At 40.1% G+C, this 25,178-nt stretch overlaps 1 protein-coding gene across 50 annotated transcripts in view; it reads left to right on the top strand.

Moving 5' to 3' along the window:
• Nucleotides 1–25,178, top strand: part of ANK2 (ankyrin 2) — a 365,851-nt gene that overhangs the window by 272,155 nt on the left and 68,518 nt on the right. For 25 of the 50 annotated variants that reach the window (XM_065062198.1, XM_065062208.1, XM_065062200.1 and 22 more), the window contains 9 exons: nt 367–465; nt 1,232–1,330; nt 3,098–3,295; nt 4,733–4,831; nt 4,938–5,036; nt 7,698–7,796; nt 10,321–10,419; nt 15,533–15,605; nt 17,006–17,086. In XM_065062198.1, coding sequence (XP_064918270.1) covers nt 367–465; nt 1,232–1,330; nt 3,098–3,295; nt 4,733–4,831; nt 4,938–5,036; nt 7,698–7,796; nt 10,321–10,419; nt 15,533–15,605; nt 17,006–17,086 — 946 coding nt within the window. The remainder of the gene's footprint in view (nt 1–366; nt 466–1,231; nt 1,331–3,097; nt 3,296–4,732; nt 4,832–4,937; nt 5,037–7,697; nt 7,797–10,320; nt 10,420–15,532; nt 15,606–17,005; nt 17,087–25,178) is intronic. The other 25 variants (XM_065062209.1, XM_065062220.1, XM_065062236.1 and 22 more) reach the window with 3 other exon arrangements.

Below are 25,178 nucleotides of genomic sequence, written 5' to 3'. Positions count from 1 at the left end.
TGATACAGGAAATATTTCCACAGCTGTCAGCATGAAACTAAAAATGCAGCTTGTTTGGAGTAGAAATTTTAACAAGTGCCTTCACTGCCCCCACACACAGTGTGTGATGCTGGTAGAGCATCTGATAAACTGTCTGCCAGCCTGACAGCATGTACGTAGGAAAGAATAGAAGGGAAAGTGTTTTCTTGTTTTTCATGTTTCTAGACGCTTTCAAGAGATGCTGCTGTTTCTAGGTATGGCTGTTGATTCTGCCAACGAGAATACAGGTTGAAGAATAAGTGTTTGTTAATACATAGTTATTAAAAGAGAGATGTCAGCATGACCTTTAACACAAACTCCTGCTTTTTGTATCCTGGAACTTTTCAGAAGGGATTCACACCTCTGCATGTGGCGGCCAAATATGGGAGCCTGGAAGTGGCGAAACTCCTGCTGCAGCGCCGTGCCTCTCCCGATTCAGCTGGCAAGGTAATGATGAGAAAGAAAAGTGAGTGTCATGAGGATGGAGCCAGGCTCTTCTTGGTGACAACCAGTGATAGGACAAGGGGTAATGGGTACAAACTGGAACACAGGAAGTTCCACTTAAATATGAGAAGAAACTTCTTCTCAGTGAGGGTGACAGACACTGGAACAGGCTGCCCAGGGAGGTTGTGGAGTCTCCTTCTGTGGAGACATTCAAACCCACCTGGACACCTTCCTGTGTAACCTCATCTGGGTGTTCCTGCTCCATGGGGGGATTGGACTGGATGAGCTTTTGAGGTCCCTTCCAATCCCAGACATTCTGTGATTCTGTGAAAATCCAGCAGCATTTTGGGTTCTTGTTTGGGAAGGAACTGTGCGCAACGTGCACGGGAAAGGTGGCTGTAGCTGCTTTCGTGCGGTTGTGTTGGCTTGTTGAGGCGTCAGTCCCCAAAGACTGGTGGAGACAATGCGGCTGAAGTGTTGTTACGGGTCCCTGGTGGGAGGGTGTGCCGCTCTGGAGACAGAAATGTTCCTGAGGTTGCACTGAGCTCTCTATACTGGAAAAATCTCAATTGTCAAATATGCGGCGCCTACCCCGTGCTGCGGGAATTGCGCATCCTGGGCGCTGGGGAGATGGAAACCAGGTCCGTGGCCTCAGGCAGCCGGTGCCCGAGAGCCGCCCGCGTTCCCCCTCCGCTGCTTCTCCCCCGGGCGCCCCCACTAACGGCTCCGTAACGCGGCGAGCGCAGCCTAACGCCCTAACCCCCCACAGAACGGCCTCACCCCCCTGCACGTGGCCGCACACTACGACAACCAGAAGGTGGCGCTGCTGCTGCTGGAGAAGGGCGCCTCGCCCCACGCGACCGCCAAGGTGAGCTCCGGCCCCGCCCCTCGCCTCTGGCCCCGCCCCTCGGCTCCGCCCCGCCCTGCCCCTCGGCCCCGGCCGGCCGCCGGCGCTGGGGAGCGGTGCAGTGCGGGAGTGTCCCCTGGGTGTAAAGAAATAAAATAATCCCCGGGGTATGGGCGGCCAGGGACGGGCTGAACGGGGGGTTGTGAGAGCCGAGGGGGTGGTCAGAAGGTCACTGAGCGCAGAGCAACGGAGATGATGAAGGGACTGGAGCATCTTCCTCATGAGGACAGGCTGAGGGAGCTGGGGCTCCAGTTTGGAGGAGACTGAGGGGTGACCTTATTAATGTTTATAAATACATAAAGGGTGAGTGTCACAAGGATGGAGCCAGGCTCTTCTCAGTGACAACCAATGATAATGGCAATGGGTTCAAACTGTGACACAGGAGGATCCACTTAAATATGAGAAGAAACTTCTCAGTGAGGGTGGCAGAGCCTGGCCCAGGCTGCCCAGGGGGGTTGTGGAGTCTCCTTCTCTGGGGACATTCAAACCCGCCTGGACACCTTCCTGTGTAACCTCATCTGGGTGTTCCTGCTCCATGGGGGGATTGCACTGGATGATCTTTCGAGGTCCCTTCCGATCCCTGACACTCTGTGATTCTGTGAGCAAGTTGCTGAGCCATGGGAGGTTCATACAGCCTGGCTGGATGAGCCCCTGCCTAAATTGGCATATGGCTCTTGCACACCTTCATTGGAAAAGAAGAAATATGAATGTGTAGGTATATGTGCATGCAATTCTCTAAGCCCATTTTTATGCTTCTGAGCTTTAGTTGTAGCTGGAACTCACTTTAGTATCGTGTAATATTAGAAACTGCGCATAATCTGACCATGCATACGGAGAGTTCATTCTGGGATTGGGAACAGTATCATAATATCACCATGTTAGGCAGAGGTGACCAAAGAGGAGAAAATAATGAGTGAATTGGTGCTGATTTCAGAACGTTCTGCCCCATGTGAGACTGCTGTTGTGCATGCTGCCAAAAAACGCAGCCCGTCTGTTAAATGATTATTTCAGAGCTGTTGTTTCCATTGTGGTGCGTGGAGAGCAGCAACAGCTACAGTTGCGGTAGAAGAGTTTGGTAGAGCTCTGTTTAAAAACAGACCAACAGAACACTCCCAGACAGACTGTCTGCTGTAACCCAGAATTTTTCCCTTTGGTGCATTGTAAAGCTATTAAACATGGGAAGTAGCCTTGTTGCCAAAAAGTACCATCAATGCCTTTCTGCTTTGCTTAAATGATTAATTTGATCAAAAAAACATTCCTCCCTTTTACTGTTCCCAGCCAGTGCCGTGAATGACACGCATATCAAAATTCCATAGGCAAACACACCTCTACCCACACACTCCAAAAAAGCACCATGCAATGAAGAGTGGGCACCCGTCACTCATCACAGAGAATGTCACTCATCAGTCAGAAGTGAATATTTACAACATATGTTATTCAAAAGATAGGTGTCAAACTCAAGATAATTTGAGGGTATCAGATGAACAGTCTTACCCACCATGGCATGGGCAGGCTTGGTTCTAGTTTGGATGGCAAAAACTACAGACGGACAAAACAATGGGACAGCAGGGCCATGTGGGACATGTCTGCCCTTGAAAATTTAATGAACTCTCATCTCTAGTGATAAGGGGTAACATGAAATAATACTGTTTTAGGGTGTCTGACTTGCTAGGCTTACATGGCTGTTTTGTTAACTTTATTCTCATTTTGTCTCCTGACTGATGTTAGAATGGATACACCCCTCTGCATATTGCTGCCAAGAAGAATCAAATGCAGATAGCTACCACTCTGTTGAACTATGGGGCTGAGACAAACATTTTGACCAAGCAGGGAGTCACCCCACTTCATCTGGCCTCCCAAGAAGGTCACACTGACATGGTGACCTTGCTTTTGGAGAAAGGAGCCAATATCCACGTGGCAACAAAGGTAACTCACAACCGGAGACAAAATACTATGGGTAGCAGTATCCAGTAAGATGCAAAGTGCAGTGTAGGAATGATGTCACATTGTCAGAAATTCTCTGCTTTACCTCCTTATGTACATATTTGTGAGTCTGCAGAAGTGATAACAGATGAGAGAACAGTAAAAGTGAGAAGTGGATATCTAGGACTGACAGATGGATTAACCAGTTAACTTATATCATGTAATGAATAGCTGTACTGAGTAAAACACAGGAGAAGCTGCAGCTGTTTGCCATGACTGGAGGAAAATGATATAACATCTGGCTTGGGCAGAGAGGTTACAGGAGGAAAAGCAGACCAAGAGAAAATTGTTCCTGAGCATTCAACAAGGCAGGACTGTGGTGCTTTTCTCATGCTGCAACCTTGCCATCTCTTGGGTGTTTCACATGTGCTCCTGAAGTTTGACATTGGGTGGTAAGGAAGAGGAGTGTAAAATTCTGGAGTTTGTGGGTCCAGGGGTAGATTTAGCAATATGTATCAGAAACCTGAGAGCTGCAGTCTAAAATAGTTCAGTACATTTGCCAGCAGAGGTGCTTTTTCTCATATACTTACCCTTCAGCCTTCTTTGCAAATGGAAGAAATTGGTGGTGTCTGGCAAATAACAAAACAATATTATTAACAGAGCAGTGAATGACAAAGATCCTGTGGAGGAGCTTTCCAAGATTTTATATTTTTTTATGATTGTACATGACAGATTTCTCATAGAATACAAGACGGTTCCTCAAAAAAACCCCAACAGTATTGTAGTTCTCCATAGGTCACCAGATGTATCCAGGCATATACGTAAGTCTTTTTTACTTAAAGTCAAAATAGAAGGCTCAGGTCTCTCATTGTCTGACATTGGTGTAATATGCCATCTAGCAAATGAGAAACAAAGTGATTTTCATTTCTCTTACAAAATTTATTCCCTTGCTCACAGGCAAGTGCTGTGTGTGTGATTACAGTGAACTTTTAGTTAAAGGCTTCATCAATTTCCTTGGCATCTTCAAACGAAATCTATTTCTGGAGTTGTTTTCTTCATTTTGACTTCTGCCTGCAGTTGTCAAAGTTCCCTTTGTTGTCTGAGGAGAGGGAAATACAGTGAATATGCTTCCCTAATTTATTAATGGCCTTCTCAGCTTCCCCAGTGACATTACTGTATAAAATCTGAGCATGATCATTGATGCTTGAAAGTTTTATTCCGTGATTATGGTGATGTAATTGCTTTGGAGCTGTTTGTCAGCAAGAACAGGGGAAACATCAACTCAACTTTGTTTAAAAAAGCCACCCATACTTAGAAGCTATAGTTAGGATCACTTTATGTTTTAAAGATGAGAAAGCGATAAAGTCTAGATTTCTTTCCCCATGTAAAGTAGTTTTCTTTTTTATCTTTATTTTTTTATTTTGTATATTCTGCCTCCAGACTGGACTGACATCCTTACACCTTGCAGCTCAAGAGGATAAAGTGAATGTAGCTGAAATACTGACCAAACATGGTGCAAACCAAGATGCTCAGACAAAGGTAAATTGTGGAGTGGCTACTGTCTCCAGTGTGCCAAAAGATGCTACTGTTGTAAAGGAACCTTCCACTGAGTTTGTGGTTTCACTTATTTGTTCTTTTATTGTAGCTTGGTTATACACCTTTAATTGTTGCGTGTCACTATGGAAACATCAAAATGGTGAATTTTCTTCTCAAGCAGGGAGCAAATGTCAATGCTAAAACAAAGGTAAAGAATTTTTCATTGCTTGCTTTTGCTTTTTATTATGAGCCTGTTAACCAAGCACTACAAACACATACGATAGGTGCCTTTTCACTAGGAAACTATATTTATTGCATGATAAGTGTCAACATATGGTGATTCGTGGCTGTAGTAGAATACCTCCTCTCTATAATATCTCATTGTGTAGTGTTCACAAAAGAAAAGTCAAGTAGCTCTATGAGTGTATGAAAGAAGGAGACAGAGAATCTATTTCATTTTATTTTTTCTTTTTACTTGCAAACTAACAAATGCGAGCTTATTTCTCGTCTCATTTGCACATGGTTTACACCAGTGTCATACCAGTGTGCTGCCAAACTGGTAACTAAAAATGCAGACGCAGACACTTTGAGGGGGATGCCAGGTTCTCTCCAGTCTGCTGGGAGAAGAGTGGGAAGAATTTGCTGCTGATCGAAGCGTGGGTGGAATGACTTCGGGAGAGGAAGCAGCTGTGGTGGGGGAATGCAGTTTATTGAAGAGAGGTTTGGGGATTTTTTTGAGGGGGATCGGGGTACAGTGTTACTGACTGGTTCTGCTGAAATGGACCTGACTGCCTATAGCCAAAACCTGAATGAAATCCACTGATTTCAGCAATTTCTTCTAGTGTAAACTGGTGTGCACAGCAGCTGAATGTTATACAACTTGTAGCAAGAATTGTGTATCTCCTGAGTATACACAGAGAGGTTCTGGTGGCTGCAACAGTGTGTTGCATCCCAGATACCATCACATCACCCTTAGCAGAAAGAGAGGCTAACTCAGGAGCTGCAGGACTTCAGCTCGGTTAAAGCTGGCATCAGGCAATAGCTAGCTGCTAGCTTCACATTGGATGTCTTGGGGTCAATGTGAAGAAGTCCATTGATATTTCTAGTGACATACTTAGTATTTGTAAGATCTAGTCAAAATAACAGGCTTGTGGTCTGCTGGTCATTCTGGTCAGCTCTGTTGTCCCCAGCTGTGACCTATGGGATAGATTATTTTCTCAAAGTAGGGCTATTTCATCACAGTGGTCACAGCTTAACGTGGTAAAAAACAGTTAGCCAAGTAAATAAATATAAGATGCTGGCCCATCCCTTGTGAGATCACCCGAAATCAATAAGCAAAGCCCAAGGATTCCAAAAGAACTGGCAACACTACTAGAAAAACAGCTGATAAGAATTAATAAAGCAGACACTAGCAGGATCCAATTGGTAGCTGCCAAGTCATTCAGCTGAGGTATTTGGAGGCTAACTAAAGACATGCTTGCATCTCTAGTATTAAATCTCACTCTATGTCTAAGAGGCCTCTGGACCAGGTTCTGATGCCATTTCCCCAGGTATTTCACTTACTTAGAATAATTTCATTAAAGTCAGCAAGTTTGTATGAGAGTACGGGGCAGTGCTTCTCCAAAATTTCCTGCCTAGGGACTGTTAAAAGTACTGGCAGTCTGTCAGCTGGTACTGTGGACTCTGTTTAAAGAGTAAATCCATCCTGGATGGATTGAGGATAGGTGTGTTAAAGAATCAGTAACCTGTATTGCTTCTTGGTCTTTAGCTGGAGAAAGCCTGCATGATGCTTTGTGCCATTTCCAGTGAAAAATAATAGGGCTGATTTCTGCTTTTGAAGAACTGCACTGATGTTTAAGTAAAGATAGCAAATTTATTTGCACTAAAATCACAGTAAAATCCTCCTTTGATTTTTTAGCAGGCCATGCATGCAAACTGTAAATGTAAGAATTGTAAAGTGCTGAACCATCACTATTTAATTAGTACTACAAAGCGTTACTTGGTTCTATTTGTTTGCAAAAGAGAGAACTCTAGGAGTGTGTCTTTCAGAGCCTGGCCCCGGGCTTTGCATAAGTGTACAGTGAATCAACTTGGTGTTTTCTTCCAGTATATTCTCTGCTTGCTTTCAAAGCCAATTGCAAATAATTTTGTAAATGAATTGCTTGACTGGACTTACACAATACCATCTCAGATCAACTAGCTGAAGTACACTTTGGCTATGTTTCTGTATTGTGTAATGTTAGAATGAATCACTGGAGCAGATAAGTATATGGAGTTGTGTTTGTTAATACAGACATTCTGTACATGTTTCTAAGTTTAATTACATCTTGCTCAGGCATTTTGAAGGCTAAAAAGCTAAAATTGATTGACACTTGTAATAGGTATATGTTTTTAGTCTTTTTAAAAGCAAATAGTCTCGAATCACCGCTGTTAAAAATGATATATTTTTATAATTGGGTCAAATATTTTAAAGGCAAATCTTCTACAGAAAACTGAGATGTGAGAGGAAGAAAAGTGTTATCTGCCTCAGCTGTGATTCTTTGTCCCTACTGTGCCACTTTAGCTGTTCCTCCTTGTTCCCCTCTCTGACTTAGGAAATGAGGAATTATCCGTCTTTCCAGAGATTGCTAGTATTTTGAGATGTAACATGATTTGTGTATAAAAATATTATCATCTTTTATCTTCCCATCAATCTGGAGAAGTATTATTACTGAAGATCTGTTATCTCTTTGGGTCACTTGATGGCATAATTTCTTTTTAAAATATCTCAAAAAGAAACAGAAGAAAGCAAAGCAAAGTATCTAACCTCATAACTGGTGGTTGTTTTTCTTTCTTTGTTTGCTTTTATGGTAACCACCGTGGGCAACAGAATGGGTACACACCTCTCCACCAAGCTGCTCAGCAAGGCCACACTCACATCATTAACGTTCTTCTCCAACATGGAGCCAAGCCCAACGCCATCACCACTGTAAGTCTTTAAAGTGCCAGGGGGAACTTGTTTCCCTGGCCAGTTCTTTCTGTTGCTTTCTTCAGGCTTGAGAGCAAGCCCTTGTTTTGGTGAAAGTGTTCCACATACAGCTGGTTGTCAGATGTGTGAGTGTGACTTCTGATTTCCTTGTCGTCTTAAGGTAGTTCAGATCAGATCTGACTCACTGTGCATTAAGCTAAACATGAGACGGGGAAACTGATTTCTGAGCTGCAGGGTCAGGCTGGCCACAGCTGGCTGTGCTCTGCTTGTTCTCTTGCCTTCTGCCTCAACACTTCTGGCTGTGAACTGATATCCTGATAAGGATTTTTCCATAAAAATTACGGGAAACCAGAACCTGGGCTCCTTTTAAGATTTTGACCCAAATTTCTGTCACTTTATCCACTGGAACAGTTTCAGGTTCTTACTGAGTTCACTGATGTTAATGCCTCCTCCAAGACCATCAATAACCTCTGGCACAGTTCCTTCTCTGCAGTCAGCCAGGAATGCAACTGTCTTATTTCATGTTGATGTTGTTATTAGTCACCTCTAATTGGGTAATCTTTAAAATGCAGCCAGAATGTCCAAAACTCACGTGTCATTCCCCAGAGTGGATCAGGTTTCTGTGTACATACATTTTGCGTGCTTAAATCAGCACTGGGGCCCTGTTTGGTCCTGGAACGATCACGTTGAGTAATCTTCTGTGAAGTTATCCAAGAGACCAGTTTATGCACCAGATCATCAAGCAAGAGACCATTATAGTCAGCTTTTGGGACTTCAGGTTCTACTGGGCATATTCAATCCACGGTCTCTTTACTTGCTTTTAGTCCTCACGTTGGGGCTGTCATACCCAAATCTAACCCAAATGCAAGCAGGGTATCAAGGATGTGTCTTTACTGCCCAGTTTGCCTACTTTCTTGGGTATTGGTGCTGTTCTTGTCCACTCATAGCAACCTCTAGCTTGAGATAAGAGAGAATTTCAACCTGAGATATCTGACAGGGGGACTATGGGAGTGGGTTATGGACAGTTAATGTGCAAGTGACAGTAACAGTCAAACTATTTGTGCTGTGAAGATACTAATCTATTAATTTTGTGGTGCTAATCCACAAACCCTGTGTTGCTTCAGGGTTGCTGAGCTGGACTAATGCAGGAGAACTTAAATTATAGATAACTAAAGCCGATAGTGAAGTAGCAAGAAGCCCTCAGGCTGCTATCCTGCACACACTGCAGTGGTGTCATGAGAGAAATCATTCCAGTGCAAAGCATGGAGTGCCTTTACATAATTCCCCCAGTAGGCCAGCATGGTGTTCTTTGGTTCAGTGCAAAACAACATACACCAGTTCTGTGTAGAGCTCTTTGCAAAGAACCATGCAATATGTCCCTTCCTCTGCTCCCCAAGCTGGTGACACAGGGACTGTGACTGCCACATCATGTAGAACCAAGGGACGGAGTGACAGCAGCCTCTGTGGCCACTTAGGGGGAACTGGCAGCCAGTCACCAGGGTCAGTTCTGCAGGGAAGATACACCCTCAAGTGAGTTGTGGGTAATTTGGCTCATTTCTGATACTTAAAATAATTTTCTTCTGTACATGAAAAAGTTTATAAATTGGGCCACCTACTGTGGATGGCATTATGTTGCAATGGGTGTTCTCCCTGAGATAAATGCGCATGGGCCCTATTTTGAGGCATTTTGAGTAGAATTTCAAATGCACTGAGACAGATGGCAATCTTAAATACCGTTCGTTTATGATGAAAAGTGACAGTCTAAGTTCATAAAATTAAATTATTAGTACTACTCTCCCAAGCTATTTTGATGTTCCAGGTAATGAAGTGGAGATAAACAGGCCTAAACACTAACTCAATTACCATTTAGTGTCCTTTTGATGAATGGTACATGTATATAGCACGGGCATTTAAACTGCAAATAAATTTATATAATGCAAAATAGGTCTGCACCCCAAGCCTTATATGGATTGTTTTTGTGTTTGTTGCATCATTTTCTTTTGTGTACTTCTATTGTGCATATATTTTTGTTGTAAGGAGGAATAGAAGTGTATGTGGACAATACAGCTGTAATCTTGTGTTCCCCAAAAAGGGAATTATACCTGATAAAGAATTAACAGTTTCAACTGAAATTGAAACTGTAACATTTTAAAGTACATTTTTAGAAGAGTATTTTTGATGTGGAACAGCTTGTGCAAAACAAAACATTAACATCTGCAGACAATACACATTTTGTATAGTGAAATTTGACCACTGAAGGGTTAAACCATACAGCACTTTTCTAGTTGGAATAGCAGGCAGATGTAAGTGTGTTGTGTTACCATGGCAATCGGGGCTATAGTCTTAAAGAAGTTACAAAGACAGAGTCAGATGTAACGGTAAAAAAACCCAGTGATTTTCCTAGGCTGTGCCTTGTTTTGGATGGAAATGCTGGCTCATGCAGCGTTGAGAGCGATTTCATTGGTTCACACCACAATCCTCCCTCTCACTGCGCTCTCTCTCCCCTTCTCTCTTTCCTGCTCAGAATGGGAACACTGCCTTAGCTATCGCGAGGCGCCTGGGATACATCTCAGTGGTCGATACGCTGAAGGTTGTAACGGAGGAGATTACTACTACCACAACTGTGAGTTGCAGATGCATTAAAATGTCTCTCTTCTTTATTTAGAATATTGTCTTTCTCTTCCGCCCTCAGACTCTCCGTGTATCTTTCCTTTTTTAATTTTCTGGTTTTAGCCCCCCCCCCTTTCTGTTGGATTTTGACAGAAGTGCTATAATGCTATCAGTATATCTTGTAAGCACGTAAAAGTGTGTGTAACACATCAGGCTTCATTGAGCTAGGTAACAAAATCTATGTACATACAGATGGAAAACAACTATTCAAAGGCAAGAGTAAAACTTTTTTTGTAGATATGGGTCTGAGCTTCAAACCCAAACTTTCCAGAAGTTTGTGCATTGTTGTTTAGATCCTGTCCTGTTTCTCCATTTTCCTTTTCACCTCTCCTTATATTTCCACACTCTTGACACCTGCTGAGGCTCAACCATTGCAGCACAGCACAAGAAGCTGCTTAGCATTTGGACTGTACCAGCCCTGGACTGGTGCCAAGCTTAGTGATGCTCGCTAGATGGCTCTGAATCACATCCATCATCTTTTTGCTCCCTTTTAGTTCAGATGTATCCTGTTTTTCCAAAATACTAAAGGATGTCTCCTTATGTGCTCAGCCCTCAACTCTCTTGGTAGTCTGTATTTTGATTTCAGGGAAGATTACCAGACTAGAAAACTTACAAGATATAGGTGTCATTTAGGAGCTCAGAGATGTAAAAATCTACACAGCACTTATAAGATGCTACTGCTCAGCCAGGGAGACAGTCAGAAAAAGGGAAGGGAAGAAATCCAGAGTCTTTTTTAAGGAAAAGGGAAAATAAACTTTATTTTGTTGCATGCTAACATCAAGTCCCACTGGTATTAACTGAGGAAGATGGAATAAAAGTAACATGGCATAAGGTTACAAATAGAGTGAGCCATAATTTATTAATGAACTGCAGCAATCAGACTGAGTCAGGTTTGGGCAAGGAAGTCCAGCGTAATTCCAGAAGTCTCTTAAGACTGTATGGTTTTGTTGAGACTTGTTTTGTGTTCTTGTTTAATCATATAGGACATCACACATGTGAATACATAAACACATGTATCTATTTAGAGATTTAGAAAAATAAAACCTGGGTAAAATATTTTTAGAAACTTTAAATCTTTTCAAAAGTATATTTTTTAGCCTCAAATGACACCTTTGTGTTCTCTGTGCTGTGTCCTGGCATGCTTTTTCCTTTCATGCCTGATATAAGTTGTAACTTCCTTTCTGTTGTACATTGTATTGCACTGTAGAGCCTTGTACTTGGTCCTATGTAGGTATTATAAATTTTGCAATAACAGGGATTACACTACGAAAAGACACCTGTGAGTTATTTACCTTGGATAAATGTTTCTTTAAACTTTGGGGGTAATGAACTTTACGACCAGATGCTTGAGGGTTTAGGGCTGAATCAAATACTGAACCTTACTTGCATAGTTGACCTCTAACGCTTGCGTATAGGAGAAATCTGGAATCTCCAGCGGTGTCTGTGTACAAAATACTGCTTTTAAATGTCAGGTGGGAACCCTCGATAAACTCAGCAGATTTTTCAGCTATGAACTTGTCTGAATCTTGTACCTTAGGGATATATAGAATGAAAACCTCTGGCATTGTTCACGGTGGGGAACGTCGTTTAAACATAGTTTAGAACAAGTCCTAAAAAGGTGGGATAAATAACAGGCACTCCCAGGCAGTCCCTGCAGTAAAGCTGTCCAGATGGTGAGGTTGGTGTTGCCAAACCAGAAAACAGCATTTAGCACTGAAAAAAGGTGCTGTCACCATAGCTACCTCATTCTCTAAGCTTGTAGCTGAGTGATGCATGAAGGATGTTAGATAGGCTGACGCTTTATTAATATTCAAGTCACTGGCATTAGAGATGAGGAAGAGACCTCCAGTGCCAAGGCCTTTGGTCTAACTTAGAACAAACTTTCCTCTTACTTGCATTAGTGTTATTGTTAGGGGAGCCACATGAATATAAAGCAATAGAGAGAATAAAGTGCACTTATTTTTACACATGGATTAAAGATGAAAAATAAATCAATCAGAAGCAGCTAGACTTTCAAAGGTTTGCTATGCTACAAAGTTTTGGGATATTTATAGAAATAGGCATAGTCTTCTTGTGGACAAATGAGAATATATGAGGAACTTTGACATTCTTTACAGTATACTGCTATTGAGTAAGCAATTGCTAAACGTATATATAGTTTTATATACCTGAATTATATATCTGAATTTTTCTTTGCCACCAGATGAAAATCTAGCCTATCAATGGAAATTCTAAATGCAGAAGCCTAAAGTACAAAATTGAATTCTCAGAGGCACTACATGGTAGGGAGTTTGAGAAATATAGGTTGAGCAATTTTCAAAGTGGGCCATTCATGGGGCTGGATATGGATTTTAAGTTTTGAGAGTATTTCAGATTTTTAATGAGCCTATCAATTAGAAAAACCTAGTTTTATATTAAAAATAATTTAAAAACATTAATTCATAACTTCTGTTGGAATTGATGTAGCAGTAATGATTCTTGCTGAGTTCAGTGTTCAGAGGTAACATTACAGATTTTTTGTTCTTCTGAAACACAGGCACATGCACCATCTTGATTCTGTTCTCCAAACGTTGTTTCAATAAATAAATTACATAATAATTTTCTCATGCTAAGAGGAAAATAAGGAAGTAAATAAAGTATCATTACTCCTCTGTAGTTAAATAGTAAAGTCTGAGGGCCTTAGTCAGAGATCAAATAGTTATTATATAGGGGCCTGTAAAAGTCTATTTACAAATAAAATGATGTAATGATAAATGAACCTTAACTACTAGGGTCTGCAGATCTAAGTTAATACAAAGACAGAATGCAATGGATCTCTGTACCTGTAGCTGGTGGACAAGACTATTGTAGCATTCTTTCACTTCTTTGTTCTTCAAATCAAATGGATTTTGTACACAAATCAATTTTGATCATACAGCAGACATACAAAAACTAGCATTTGTGACTCCTAGGTAGACCCCTTCTTCCTCCTTTCTTCAGAGTTTGGTCATCTGCTCTGCCTTTGCTTTTTTTTTTTCCTGACTTTTCAGTTGTTTTACATGGGGAACATAGGAACTGGCAATGGAGAATTTGTGGTACACTTTGTGTAGATACAGTTGCAATGACAATTACAATTCCAATGCCAGTAAATTGATACTCATATACAGCGCTTTCCACTTCACTTGAAAAATATACAACCCGCTTCACCTGGATTTATTTATTTGGCCCAGTGTTAGTGATTATTTATTTTTAATTTAGGATGTATTTGTTAACTCACTGCTGTGTTGTTGAAGAGATGGGGTCAGCATCGCCTGAGCGGTAGGATCCTCTCCATCTGTCACAGCTGGCTTTGTCACCCTGAGGAAAACCATGGGAACACTGGGGGGAAAAGTCAGACACACTGGTGGGGGCATTTGGTGAATATAAACTAATTCTCAGCACAGAACATGTGTTATGAAGAACATTCCAACAGAAATAATTTATTGTCTTGAATCAGGGGTGAGATTGAATTTAGGCGGCCTACTTGAGATTGCTGTTTGAAGCAAAGGGCGTTGTTCTTTTCTTTTACCTCAGGAGGGTGAATTGAAAACTGAGGTCACGGTTAAATATATTTTTAAAACGCAAAGCAGACTTTAAAAACAAATTTCTGAAGTGATTACACTGTTGTTAAGTTTGTTATTTATGAAGTACAATATTGTACAACAATCAAGAATACTATCTTTGTCGGTTTGTCAGAAATCCAGAAGTATAAAGCAGAATTGGGAAATGCACAGTAAGTTTTGTCAAACAAAACTGCTGCTGACTTCACTGCTTGATATCAGTTGGCACTTTCCCAAAAGCACATTGCAAAAGGGACTTGGGCTTTGGCTAACATTAATTATCCCTCAGATCGTATGCTCTTTCACTACTTCTGCACGCGATGTTAATTTATATGATAGATAGATACCATCCACAATAGGGAGTGAGGTACTACCTCAGTGGGAGTTTCACAAGACACGTGGCCTCCTGACATCCTCCTCTATGACAAGGGGCACATCTGCTCCTACATACCTTCCAGGGCGATGTGTTGACTCCCCTCCACAGCTCCCCAGTTCAGCTGCAGATCTGGGTGGAGCCAGAAAATATTTGTTTTTCTGTTGTGACTAATGCTGTTCTGATCGCTGCTCTTTTTTAAGCCCTTGACATTTTGTCTCCTTGTGGGCAACTTTTCACACCTTGTGTGTCCTACAGTTTCTCATTCTGTTCTTTGTCTCCTTCTCCAGTGTGTATCTTGATGCTAAAAGGATGTCCCCGTTCTTAATTCAGCACCCCTGAACATCTTCTGTTTCCTCCTGGAAGTCCTTTAAGAAGATAAAATCATATTACAAAAAAATCTTCCATTGTTCTCCTACTCTGTGTTCTCACACCTAAACAGTCCTCCCAGCAGTGCCCAGTCCATAATTGCCTTGTATCACAATATTTTAAGTTTTTATGTGCGCAAAAAATATCAGAATCTTCAAGTAACTTCTTTTTTTTTTTAATGTGATTTGAGGGAATACGCATTATTTATCAAAAAGATATTATTAATATGCAGTGTACTCAGTTTAGGTGGGGAGAAGAAATGCTTCAAGTGGTCTGTGTAAATCCTTCACATCTTTTTTTAGTGTAAAAATTTCACATCATTCATAACTTCATTTCCAAATGCTTTACGGTTTAATAATTTCCATATGCCACGCAAACTTTCTGAAGCTCTTTTGTAGACATTACCTAATTCTTTTAAAAATCATCTTGGAAACACTGAGCTGAATTATTCTACATGCCCTATTTATAGATGAACTTGCTGAGGGCTTTCTTTGCTTTCTTTTATTATTGCTCTGACCAGCTCTTGTCTCTGTTTTTGTACTTTTCTGCCAGAGTAGATGTTACCATATACAGCACTGAGAACAGGAGCTTCTGGAGTAAAGATGAAAAATAAAGTTGGGGAAGGGGAAAGAACTTATAAAATGTCTCAGCAGATCCCACTGCTGCTGCTGTTGAAAATACCATTCTGTAAACTTTGCATCTCTTTTTGGTGTTTAATCTGGGGATTGATGATTCTGTCTTTGCAGACTGTAACAGAGAAGCACAAGCTAAATGTGCCTGAGACGATGACTGAGGTCCTGGATGTTTCAGATGAAGAAGGTGAGCAGCTCTGCTAAGTTCCTATTCCATATCACTTGTGCAACCTGTAGCTGCTTAAGTATTTTGACGTCTTCATTTGACAGTGCTTGAAATGAAGTTCTGTGTAATGGACTTCTTTAATGAGGTACACATAACATTTGTATAAGGATGCCAAAAACTGACCCAACCCCAAATCCTAAACCCCTACTTCTTTTTCAGAAAAAACTTAACTGAACCAACTCACCAAATGAGAACGTTTCCCAACTTGAGACCTTGAAATTTAAATGTAGAGCTGTCCCAAAACTGGATTTGACCCTCCCATAAAAATGTATTTGAGCAGTACATTTTTTGGATCAGTGCCATCTATTTCAGATACATATATCTAGGAGTTCTGCCTAATTGGAAACATTTGTGTAAGACGCGTCAGGTGGAAGTTGAGGAGACTGTTTCCTTGAGGGAGCTTTTGGCACACACAAATCACAGACACATATGGCATGACATAAAACAACAACATGTTAATAAGTTTGGCACTTTGGTCTCAAAGTCTATTGTATGTATGGACGGGAGGCATGTGTTGTATCGCTTAGCTAAGTCCCAAGGAAATTTCTGTGAAGTTCTGGAGGGAATGATAAAGTACTGCAGTTTTATACATCACAGAATTAAGGAAATAGCTTAAAAACATCCCTTTCTAAAAGGTCACAAAACACTTCTTACAAACTTTAATTAGCATGGCATCTGATAGATATACAGACATTTGCAAGAATGTTTGAAGTTCTTTTTTAGCTTTAGCAGTGTTAATTAAGTTTACAGTATCTTACGTATGCCGTATTAATGGTTATTATTATTTCATGCAAATATTTTTTTAGAGAGATTAATTTAAAAAAGTCCTAGGGATTTAGGAACACAGGTTACAGAGTTGGGTTTTTTTCTTTTGCGAAGAACACAAATACACTTGTGGTTCTAAATGGTACTGGAAGTTAATGGCATTCATATTTCTAAAGTGCCTCTATTACTTTTTAAAATGAGATCTGTGGTGATAAATGTGTTACACTCTTGGGAAAATATTAAGTTTAGGCTGCAAATACTATTTTTTTTAATGCTTGCAAAATTGCAAGTGAATGCGAACAAGTGTTATTCAAAAGAAATTCTATTCTGCTGCATCATGCTTAGTGAAATTATTTCTCTCAGGCATGCGTTTCTGCATTTTCTCGGTTAGAAAAACATTCAACTGCTTGTGCAATTATGATAAATGGCCGTCAAATTGCTTATAGCCTTATGTTCACTTTATTGAATTTTCTCCCAGTCTTTTGTACTACCATTTAACCATCTTTAAATTCCCAAAGCCTGGTGTGTCCATCTGCTTCTACAGGATAAATTTCCAGGGTATTCCTTTTTCTCAAACCAATTTATATGTTGCACAGCCTTTAAACACTCTGATGATGAGCGCTTCAGTGATGGTGAAGCCTATAGTGGCACAGGTGCTGTTAGCAGAAGCTCATGGAGTAAGACTTGCAAAATTTCTCTTTTTCCTTAACTCCGATTGTTTATTTTATTGTTGTGTTGAAGCAACCAACATGGATTTGCTTAATCTGGGTGCCTAACACTTGTTCCTTTTCTTTTGAAGTGTGACTGGGCATGTGTTTCCTGAAAGGTGGGAGGAGAAAGGGAAGCCAGAAAATCCAAGATTTATTACCCGTATCTTGAATATGCTGGCAGAACTTACTGTGGCCATCCAGCATGACTAATGCTCTCCAGTGCTTTGAATTAACATTCTCTTCTTTCTGTTTCCATCTGACACCTCCTGTTTGTCAATAGCCAGCCCATAGGACGCAGGTACTCTGGCTCATTGCTGCTCAAGACTCACTACTGAGCGCTCACACTCATGGTGCCTCTGTGATCCTGCTGCAGGTTGCTGAGCAGGCTGGTACCAGTTAAAGCACTTCACGCCACTGTCCTTGTAAAATCTGTTTCTACAGGCAAAACATTCAGCATGTTGCGAAAATTCCTGAGATGGAGGGTACTCAGCCCAGGAACTTAAAGTAGCTGGGGGCAGGAGGACTGCAAAACTTTTTAAATAAAGAGGATGACCCTTTAATGATGGTATAGTCTTTATAGGAGGCTAGCAATAACATTTCTGTAATGCTGTGTTCTAATCTGCCTTAAAGTGACATAATGTGTTCTGAAATAAATTAACATGACATGGTAAACCTGCCAGCTCTAATTATGTAATTATAAAGTTGAAAACAAGAAGAGTACTTGAGCAAATGAGTATTTCAGGTCTCATTCTGGAGTTTGTTCATCACTTGTGAAAAGTATTTTGCATTTTGCCTGGGAAGCAGTTATATTTCATACTAGTATGCTGTTACATTAATAATATAGTATTCATATTCCTAAAACAAATTCAAGTGCAATATCCAATCCTAGCAGTATAAAATAAAGGATCACATAATCTATCAAATGGTTTGACTTGGTATGTAAGGTCCTGCTCTGTGTTGCCCATTTTAAAATATTTTGAATGGGCTGGGAGTCCCACTAAGTCTTCTCTAATTTTCATACAGCATTTTCTTGTTTAACAATTGTATTAATATTTAGAATTCTTTACCTTTTACTGTAACTGGAAAAAAAATTTCCTTTGAACACAACTAGATTATATTTTTTATTTAAACTTGAATTTGATTTTTTTTAAATCAGATCAGTGGGTTTCAGATGATAAGCATCAGAATTAAGTACAGAAGCGAGTGTACATTTGTCAGCGAAAGAGAAACACCCAGGCCAATAACAGAATAGATGGAATTGGATTCATAAGCCTTGCGCAAGGAAGAAGTGAAAAAAAGGAAACTTCACAGACTAGCAAAAACATGATTACAGAGAAATCCTCCTTCATCTGCTGTAAGCCTGTTATGTGGTCCTACATGTATCAGATATTCTATGGCATTAAAAAGCCTTTCCTGCTTTGTGGCCACCAGGGCCAAAGATTTATCAGCACAGTTTTATTAAGCAGTTTATTCATACACTGCAGAAATATGTACACACGTGTGTGTTACTGCTGCTTTCTCTATTTGTACCACAGTCTACCATGAAGAATGTTTAAGGATAATCATCCATTGGTATTTGCTCGGCACTGTGCACAGTGCAGATGTAACAGTCACTGTGCAGAAGGTGATGGCCTGATCTTGCAAAAAAGATTAAGAAGTGCTTCTCCTTGAGGATGGGAATTACACCACAGATTCCCACAGGCCTAGCTGTTAAGTGATGTGATTTCTGAAACACATCTCCATGCCAGCAGAAGTGCTTTATGTGAATAGAGTTGTACTAAAAGAACTGTGCATTTTTATCATTGTATCTGGCTTAGCTGTTTGTATTGCTACAAAGGTTAGTTCCTTTAAAGCTGTTGCCACAAAAGAAGCAATTTGCCCCTGAAGTATCTTTACAGCAGTAAAGGGCAATTACTGCAAAGCATCTTGTGAAATGTGTTTTAGTGAAACCTACAGAATTAGTGAAGTTAAGCACATGCAGATATTTCTGTTAGGCCTGAGTCAGTGTAAACACACTAGAAAATCTGGAAAAGGCAGGAACATTTTTTTCTTATTCTCCCATTTGTTAATATTGTATTGAGGAGCATGATGCTGTTCCTCCATATTCATTCCATGTGTTATATTTGTGGCAAAAGAGCTGTACAAACCGCTAGTGGTTTATCTTTGTGACTCCCATCTGAGACAGTACAGTAGATGTAGTGCTGTATATAGAAAATACAAGACCAACCAGTAATCAGGTTATTGAAGAGCTCTCATTTGTGTCTGTTTGGGCCTCCTCACCTCCTACTCTGCTTTCAGTGCAGTTAATTTTCTAAAGCTCTGATTTCCTGGTCTCTTTGAGACCAAGTTCTGGCTGCTGCAAGAAGTTGTCGTAGCTCTAACTGTACTTTCCCACATCCTCCTTAAGTCAGCACAAACGTTTCGCCATGTGGTGAACCAACCCAGAGAACTGATCTGTCTGAAAATTAATCTCTTTGTTTATTCTAATAAGTTATTTTTAGGCCAGATTACTTTTGCAGGCAGAAGGGGATAGAAAGGCTGCAGTGGAAGGTGAGACACCATAGCCTGGCCCTGAGCTGGCTGTTGTGAAGCTCACTCAGTTCACACCACAGTAACTGATGCTGACATTTCAGTTGCCAAGAAGAGAGACAAATGTTGAACAAACAGTCATGCAAATAGTCAATGGAGTCTCAAAAATCAGATGGAATCACAATATCCAAAGAACAAAAAGCATGACATTCATGAGGGATGCTTGTCTAAAGCTTGACCCTGTGCCTGGATGATAACACAAGGTGGTGGGGTTTCTGTGTGTTTTGTTTACTTCATGTTTCTTAAAAAACCCCAAAACACTAATAATAGAGTCATCTTAAAAAGAAGGTGATTAGGACATTGAATTTACTGAAGTGTTTCTAAAAATGGAAACAGTGTAATCACATCCTTAAATGATTTATAAAATAGAATATGTGTTAATGCATACAAATGATAATGACCCAGTGTTAGATTGTTACATTTTTCCTCTCACAGAGTTTTTTCTCCTTTTTAGTTTTAAATCTTACTCAAAATTATGATACTGCATCATCCAAACAGATTCTCAGTAATAGTATCTGTGTAAAAGTGGCATTTGCTGTCCCTTCGTGGATGTGTATTGGTGACAAGAGAGGCAGATCTGTGAACTATTGCATTGCTTAAGGACAACAAAAATGTGATCTTAGATTCCAGAAAACAGTTCACAGCTAATCCGTACCTGATTACATCAGACAAAGAGAACTTTCAAACTGCCTTGTAAGTCTGGTTCAGACATAGGCTCACAGAGGACCAAGAAGTTACTGCTTTACACTCGTATAGGGTTCAGGAATTTATTTCTGGCACTGTTGATGGTTCCTAAATGTCTGTGTGGAAGTCACTCCAGTTTTATCAGCCTTCTGTTGCAGAATGGCATAATGACAAGCTGCTTTGCCTGGCATGTTGGGAGCTGTGACGAAAACGCTATGTGTATGTGTCTACCTGTCCTTGTAACTGCTTGCCTGGAACTAACTGCCTACCTAGTTATTGTTGTGAATGTTGTTATGATTAAAAGATAATGTGCTCTGGTACCAAAAAATATTATTTTGTCCAGGTGTGTCACTTCTTATTTGTGGTAAATGCATCTTGCACTTCCATAACATCAAATTCTTGAATAGTGTCTGTAACTGCAGTAAACAGGGCTAAAATATGACAGTGAATTTCCTGAGAGCCTCTGCATGTGGCCTTCAAGTATGCTAACAGTACGGCATATGTGTGAGAAATGAGCAGTTAAGTTTGGGAAGACTTCATTGCTGTTGTACATGCATGTAATTCCACTGAAGCAGTGGCTTAATTAGTGGAAGACTTAAAGAATAACTTTCCTTAATTAAAGCTGGGAGTTAAAGTTGCAGCTGGTAACTGTTCTTGGTTAGACTTAAGCTGCTGTTGCTGCACATTAAAACACAGTAAATTCAGAATAACACCACTGAATTAATTCACACTCTTAATTTAAACATCTTATAACCAGGAGTATAAAGTATAGCCAAAGATTATTGATTTATATAAGTAAATCTAAAGCTATGTTTTGAGAGTTTATTAGTGGAAAGAAACTCGTGTTCATAAAGAAGTGGCTGGTGAATGAGAGATGATTCTAAAACTTTACTTATGATTACCTGCACAGAAAATATGAGAATCTCTCTCTCTGTCTCATTTCCTGGCAGTTTGTGTATTTTAGATGCTCTGTGAGGTTTGTTACGTGAATAGTTTCTTGCTGGGACATTTTAACAAAGTCATGCAAGATGAAAGGAGAATCTTCTCTGGAAAGCTGCTTTTGTTTACATGGTATTGTTGAGATTACTTATATTTTCCTTTTTTCTTCCTTTCTTTCCCTGAGCAAAATGAGGATTTTTTTTTTTTCTTCAAAGTTCCAGATGTGCAAATGCAGCAAGAAATCTGAAAATTCATTGCGTTTTCTTTCATTCATGTGTTGTCAACACAAAAGGTTCTCAATATCATGGGTAACGGCTCAATTTTTCTCTTATGACTTTATTGACATTGTTGTTAGGAATGTAAAAAAAACTAAAACAAAGTCTTACTTGGATTTTTCCATTGAAATCCTTCAGACAGACTATAGCTGCTTTAAAAAAATCTGGTAGTGTCATTAGAAATAAATTAAATTAAATTAAACTAATTTTTTTGTTGGGGTAGAATCTGCTAAAAATTGCTCAACACTTTAGTAATGAAAAGTAGAAGGTTGTGGTTAGGCTGCAAAAATTTTGGTGAAAGTTTCAAAGAAACTCCTGTTTTTCATTTGCATCAGTGTTGACAAAAAATAGAATTGACCAGATTAACAATAATAAATGATGTCAGTGACATGTGTATGTCTACAGACAGAATTTTGTTAGAACAAAGAAGGAATATGCGTGGGTATAACCAGGAGACACCCGTGTTTTTACTTGTACTTTATTTACTTATACATTATTTCCTAAATTGTTGATATTTTATTGCTTATTTTATGAGCAATGTTGAGCACTGAATTATTTTCTTCAGAGACTGAAGTTGTGGGGGGACACCTACACTAGTTTGTTCATTGAGGTAAATCCTAACCAGCAAGTTAAAAAGGGGGAAATGCATTTTGACCAGCCTTAACCATCGGATCTAAATCTGGTTTAATGCTACTGGATATTATTCCCACTCGTGATTGATAAAAACTTGTTGCTTTTACTTTTACATTAACCTTAGATGAAGGTTTTATGGATGCTGGCAATATTTATAGATATTTAGTAGTCAAAGTGAGCTCGCCCAGCCAGAGGAGCGTTACCCATTCCATGGGCAGCAAATGTCTTGGGCTATTGTTCCCTGGAACAATGTGGCTGTGAAAGATGGCTGGTGTGTCAGTACATAACATTTTACAAATATTTTTCAAAGTGCTACATAAAAGTGCTTGCCATGTGAATTTCACAAAGGTACGTTTAGTTAATACTTTGTATCCTTGGGAAGAAGGAAAAGACTTTTTTTCCTCAGTTTTCTTTTTAATGCATGCCGGATCTTCATCTGCAGGTTTGTTCTGAGTCACAGGTGTCTGTACTAGACCAAATTTTCCTTCCTTAGTGCTCAATGTGTTTCATACTGTGAGGAAATTTCCTGTCTCGTAGGAAATACTTGCCTGGTTTAGGGTGAATTTTCCTCTTCCATAACAAGAAAGTGACATTCTGGTGGAACAAAAAGCTAAATCAGTTCTCCGTCACATAGCCCAATATGTTATTTTAATGTCATTTCCTGCCCAGAATTCTTTGTGGGATCTGCTCTATTCCTCCTCTTGAAACTCCACAGGGGACTCGCTCACGTCCCAGTGTGACTGTACATGGCATAGCGGCCTCAGCACCTCAGACTGACCAGCATGCCGGGCTCTATCGCCGGCCTTCCAAGGCTTCTGTGCCTTAGCAAGGCTTAGGGGTAGTTTGTCCTGGTTTGTCCGGTTCTGAAAAGGCTGTGCTTTTATTCTTTGTTACCTGAATTCAACGTAACGCCTTTGTAAATGCCACAGTAGCCACCTGTGGAATGCTGGAATTCATTTTTGCAGCCAATTAATTTGTGAGAAAACAAAATCAATGTGCCTTCCCCTCCCCACAGATCCCAGAGGGTAGGCATATAGGATTTCTTCTTTTCATTTGCTTCACCTTCTGTCTTCCTAGAAGTGCTGCTTTGAGCTACCAACAGCTGACATGATGATTCATGTTAAGTCACGTATCGATGTATGAAGTCCTGTGTAAAACCAAGCGTAAAAACCTGCTTTCCTGACTGACAAAAAGTAAATTAGCCAAGATGTAATTTAGGGAAACCTCTAGCGTGTGTGGACCATTAAATAGAGGGTTCACTTTAGGGAAGTGAAGGTGTCCAAGGAAAGTGTCAGAGAAACTCTGCATTATACATGCCTTTAAAGATGCTTCAGAGCTTACATATCTCATAAAGAACTGTGCTTGCCATAGCTGTCCCTTCTCCATCTGTTTCTTTTAAGAAGTTGCACTTGAGTGGGTAGCTGTAGACTTCTCTGCATGTTGCAGAGAAAACAGTAATTTTGGCAAACTCATAACTGTATGTGACTTTAAAAGCAATTTCTGGCAGTTTCTATCACAGCCTTTTTCTTCTTCATTGATTTTTTTTTTAACTTTTGCCTATGTTTTCTCTGTGTTTTCTGAGATAAAACTCCAGAGGAATTCTCATACTGCAATTATATTTTGCAATTCACTTACATAGCAGGAGAGCTACAGGAATGGTAGGAACTGCCTTTGTTGGAACTTCCCTAAAGAAGCTGATTTTGTAGATGCATATCCAGAATGGTGTGGTGAACATTTCAAAACTGTTCACTTGATCAAATATTTGCATAGCTCCCTGATAACAGTAGGAAGGATTATTTCTGGGGAAAAAAAAGAAGCTGGAAAAGATGGTCTGTTTAAGAAACATTAATGTATTAATAACAGTTCTCCTGTGAGCCAATACTGATTTGCTAAGCTGAGAATGGCATGTGGCTGGGTGTCTCAAAGCTACTGTCTCGTGAATGTTATTTTGCATTTAAAACACATTTTTGATATCAATGTGGTTCATGATTGTTGCTTGATTTAATCAGCTATATAGGTAGGAAATACCACTCCCTTTTGTTGAATATAAGAAAACAGAAGTACAGAAATACCAGTGTGCGTCTCCAGTTTTGATGGTTTGATAAATTCATGTGTATTCAGCCAGACTGTCACTGAAAGAACAGATACGTGGTCTCAGTGTGTGGCCTGTTTCTCTTAATAGCATATTCAGTGATTTATAATGCTCAAAAACTATGTTCAAACACATGGAATCATAGGTATCAAAATTAGCTGTTTCTTCTGTACTGCTGGGTTAGAGTAAGACAAATGTTTACTGAGTGACCAGGCAGATCTGCCCTGGTCCTTCCCTTTCTGCTAACAGCTATCTTAGAAATTAGCAGCTGAGATCGTTGCTATATTTGGATATCATGGGTTCATGGTACACAGAATAACATGTCATCAGCATAAAATGTAAAAACTGAACCCCTGTGTCTGCACAGCTCTGCCATCTGGGATGGATGGATCCACCAGCCCAAGAACCTCTGTGCTGCTCTTCACCACTTCAAGTAGATACGCCTTTGGTTGGTTTGGTTGTGACAAAGATGTAAAACTTTGTGTAAGGTGTTACTAAGAACCATCAATGTAGTTTTCACTCGCCTGTTATTAGTTTCTGTATCAGGCCTTCCTTGCCTTAAGCATGGTATTTAAATCCTAAAATTTACTTGATTTTCCCATTCTGATCTCAGGTTCACTGTCTCTCTTTTCCACCTCTTCATTCCATTTTAATTCTTTCTGTCTCTTTACTCATCTTGGATGCAATTCTGCAAAGTGCTGAGTGTCCAGTTTTGCAGAAGAGCCCACTTCATTTAATAGATTTTGAAGGTGGCCAGCACCTCATAGAAATCTTTAGCACCTTGCTTAGCTGGTCCACATCTCCTCACTTATTTTTTGCAGTAACAGACCTGGAACCTGTTTCTGTG

The sequence above is a fragment of the Columba livia genome, chromosome 4 (genome assembly GCF_036013475.1).
Source record: "Columba livia isolate bColLiv1 breed racing homer chromosome 4, bColLiv1.pat.W.v2, whole genome shotgun sequence".
Classification (NCBI taxonomy): Eukaryota; Metazoa; Chordata; class Aves; order Columbiformes; family Columbidae; genus Columba; species Columba livia.
This window is presented reverse-complemented; position numbering and strand designations above follow the sequence as displayed.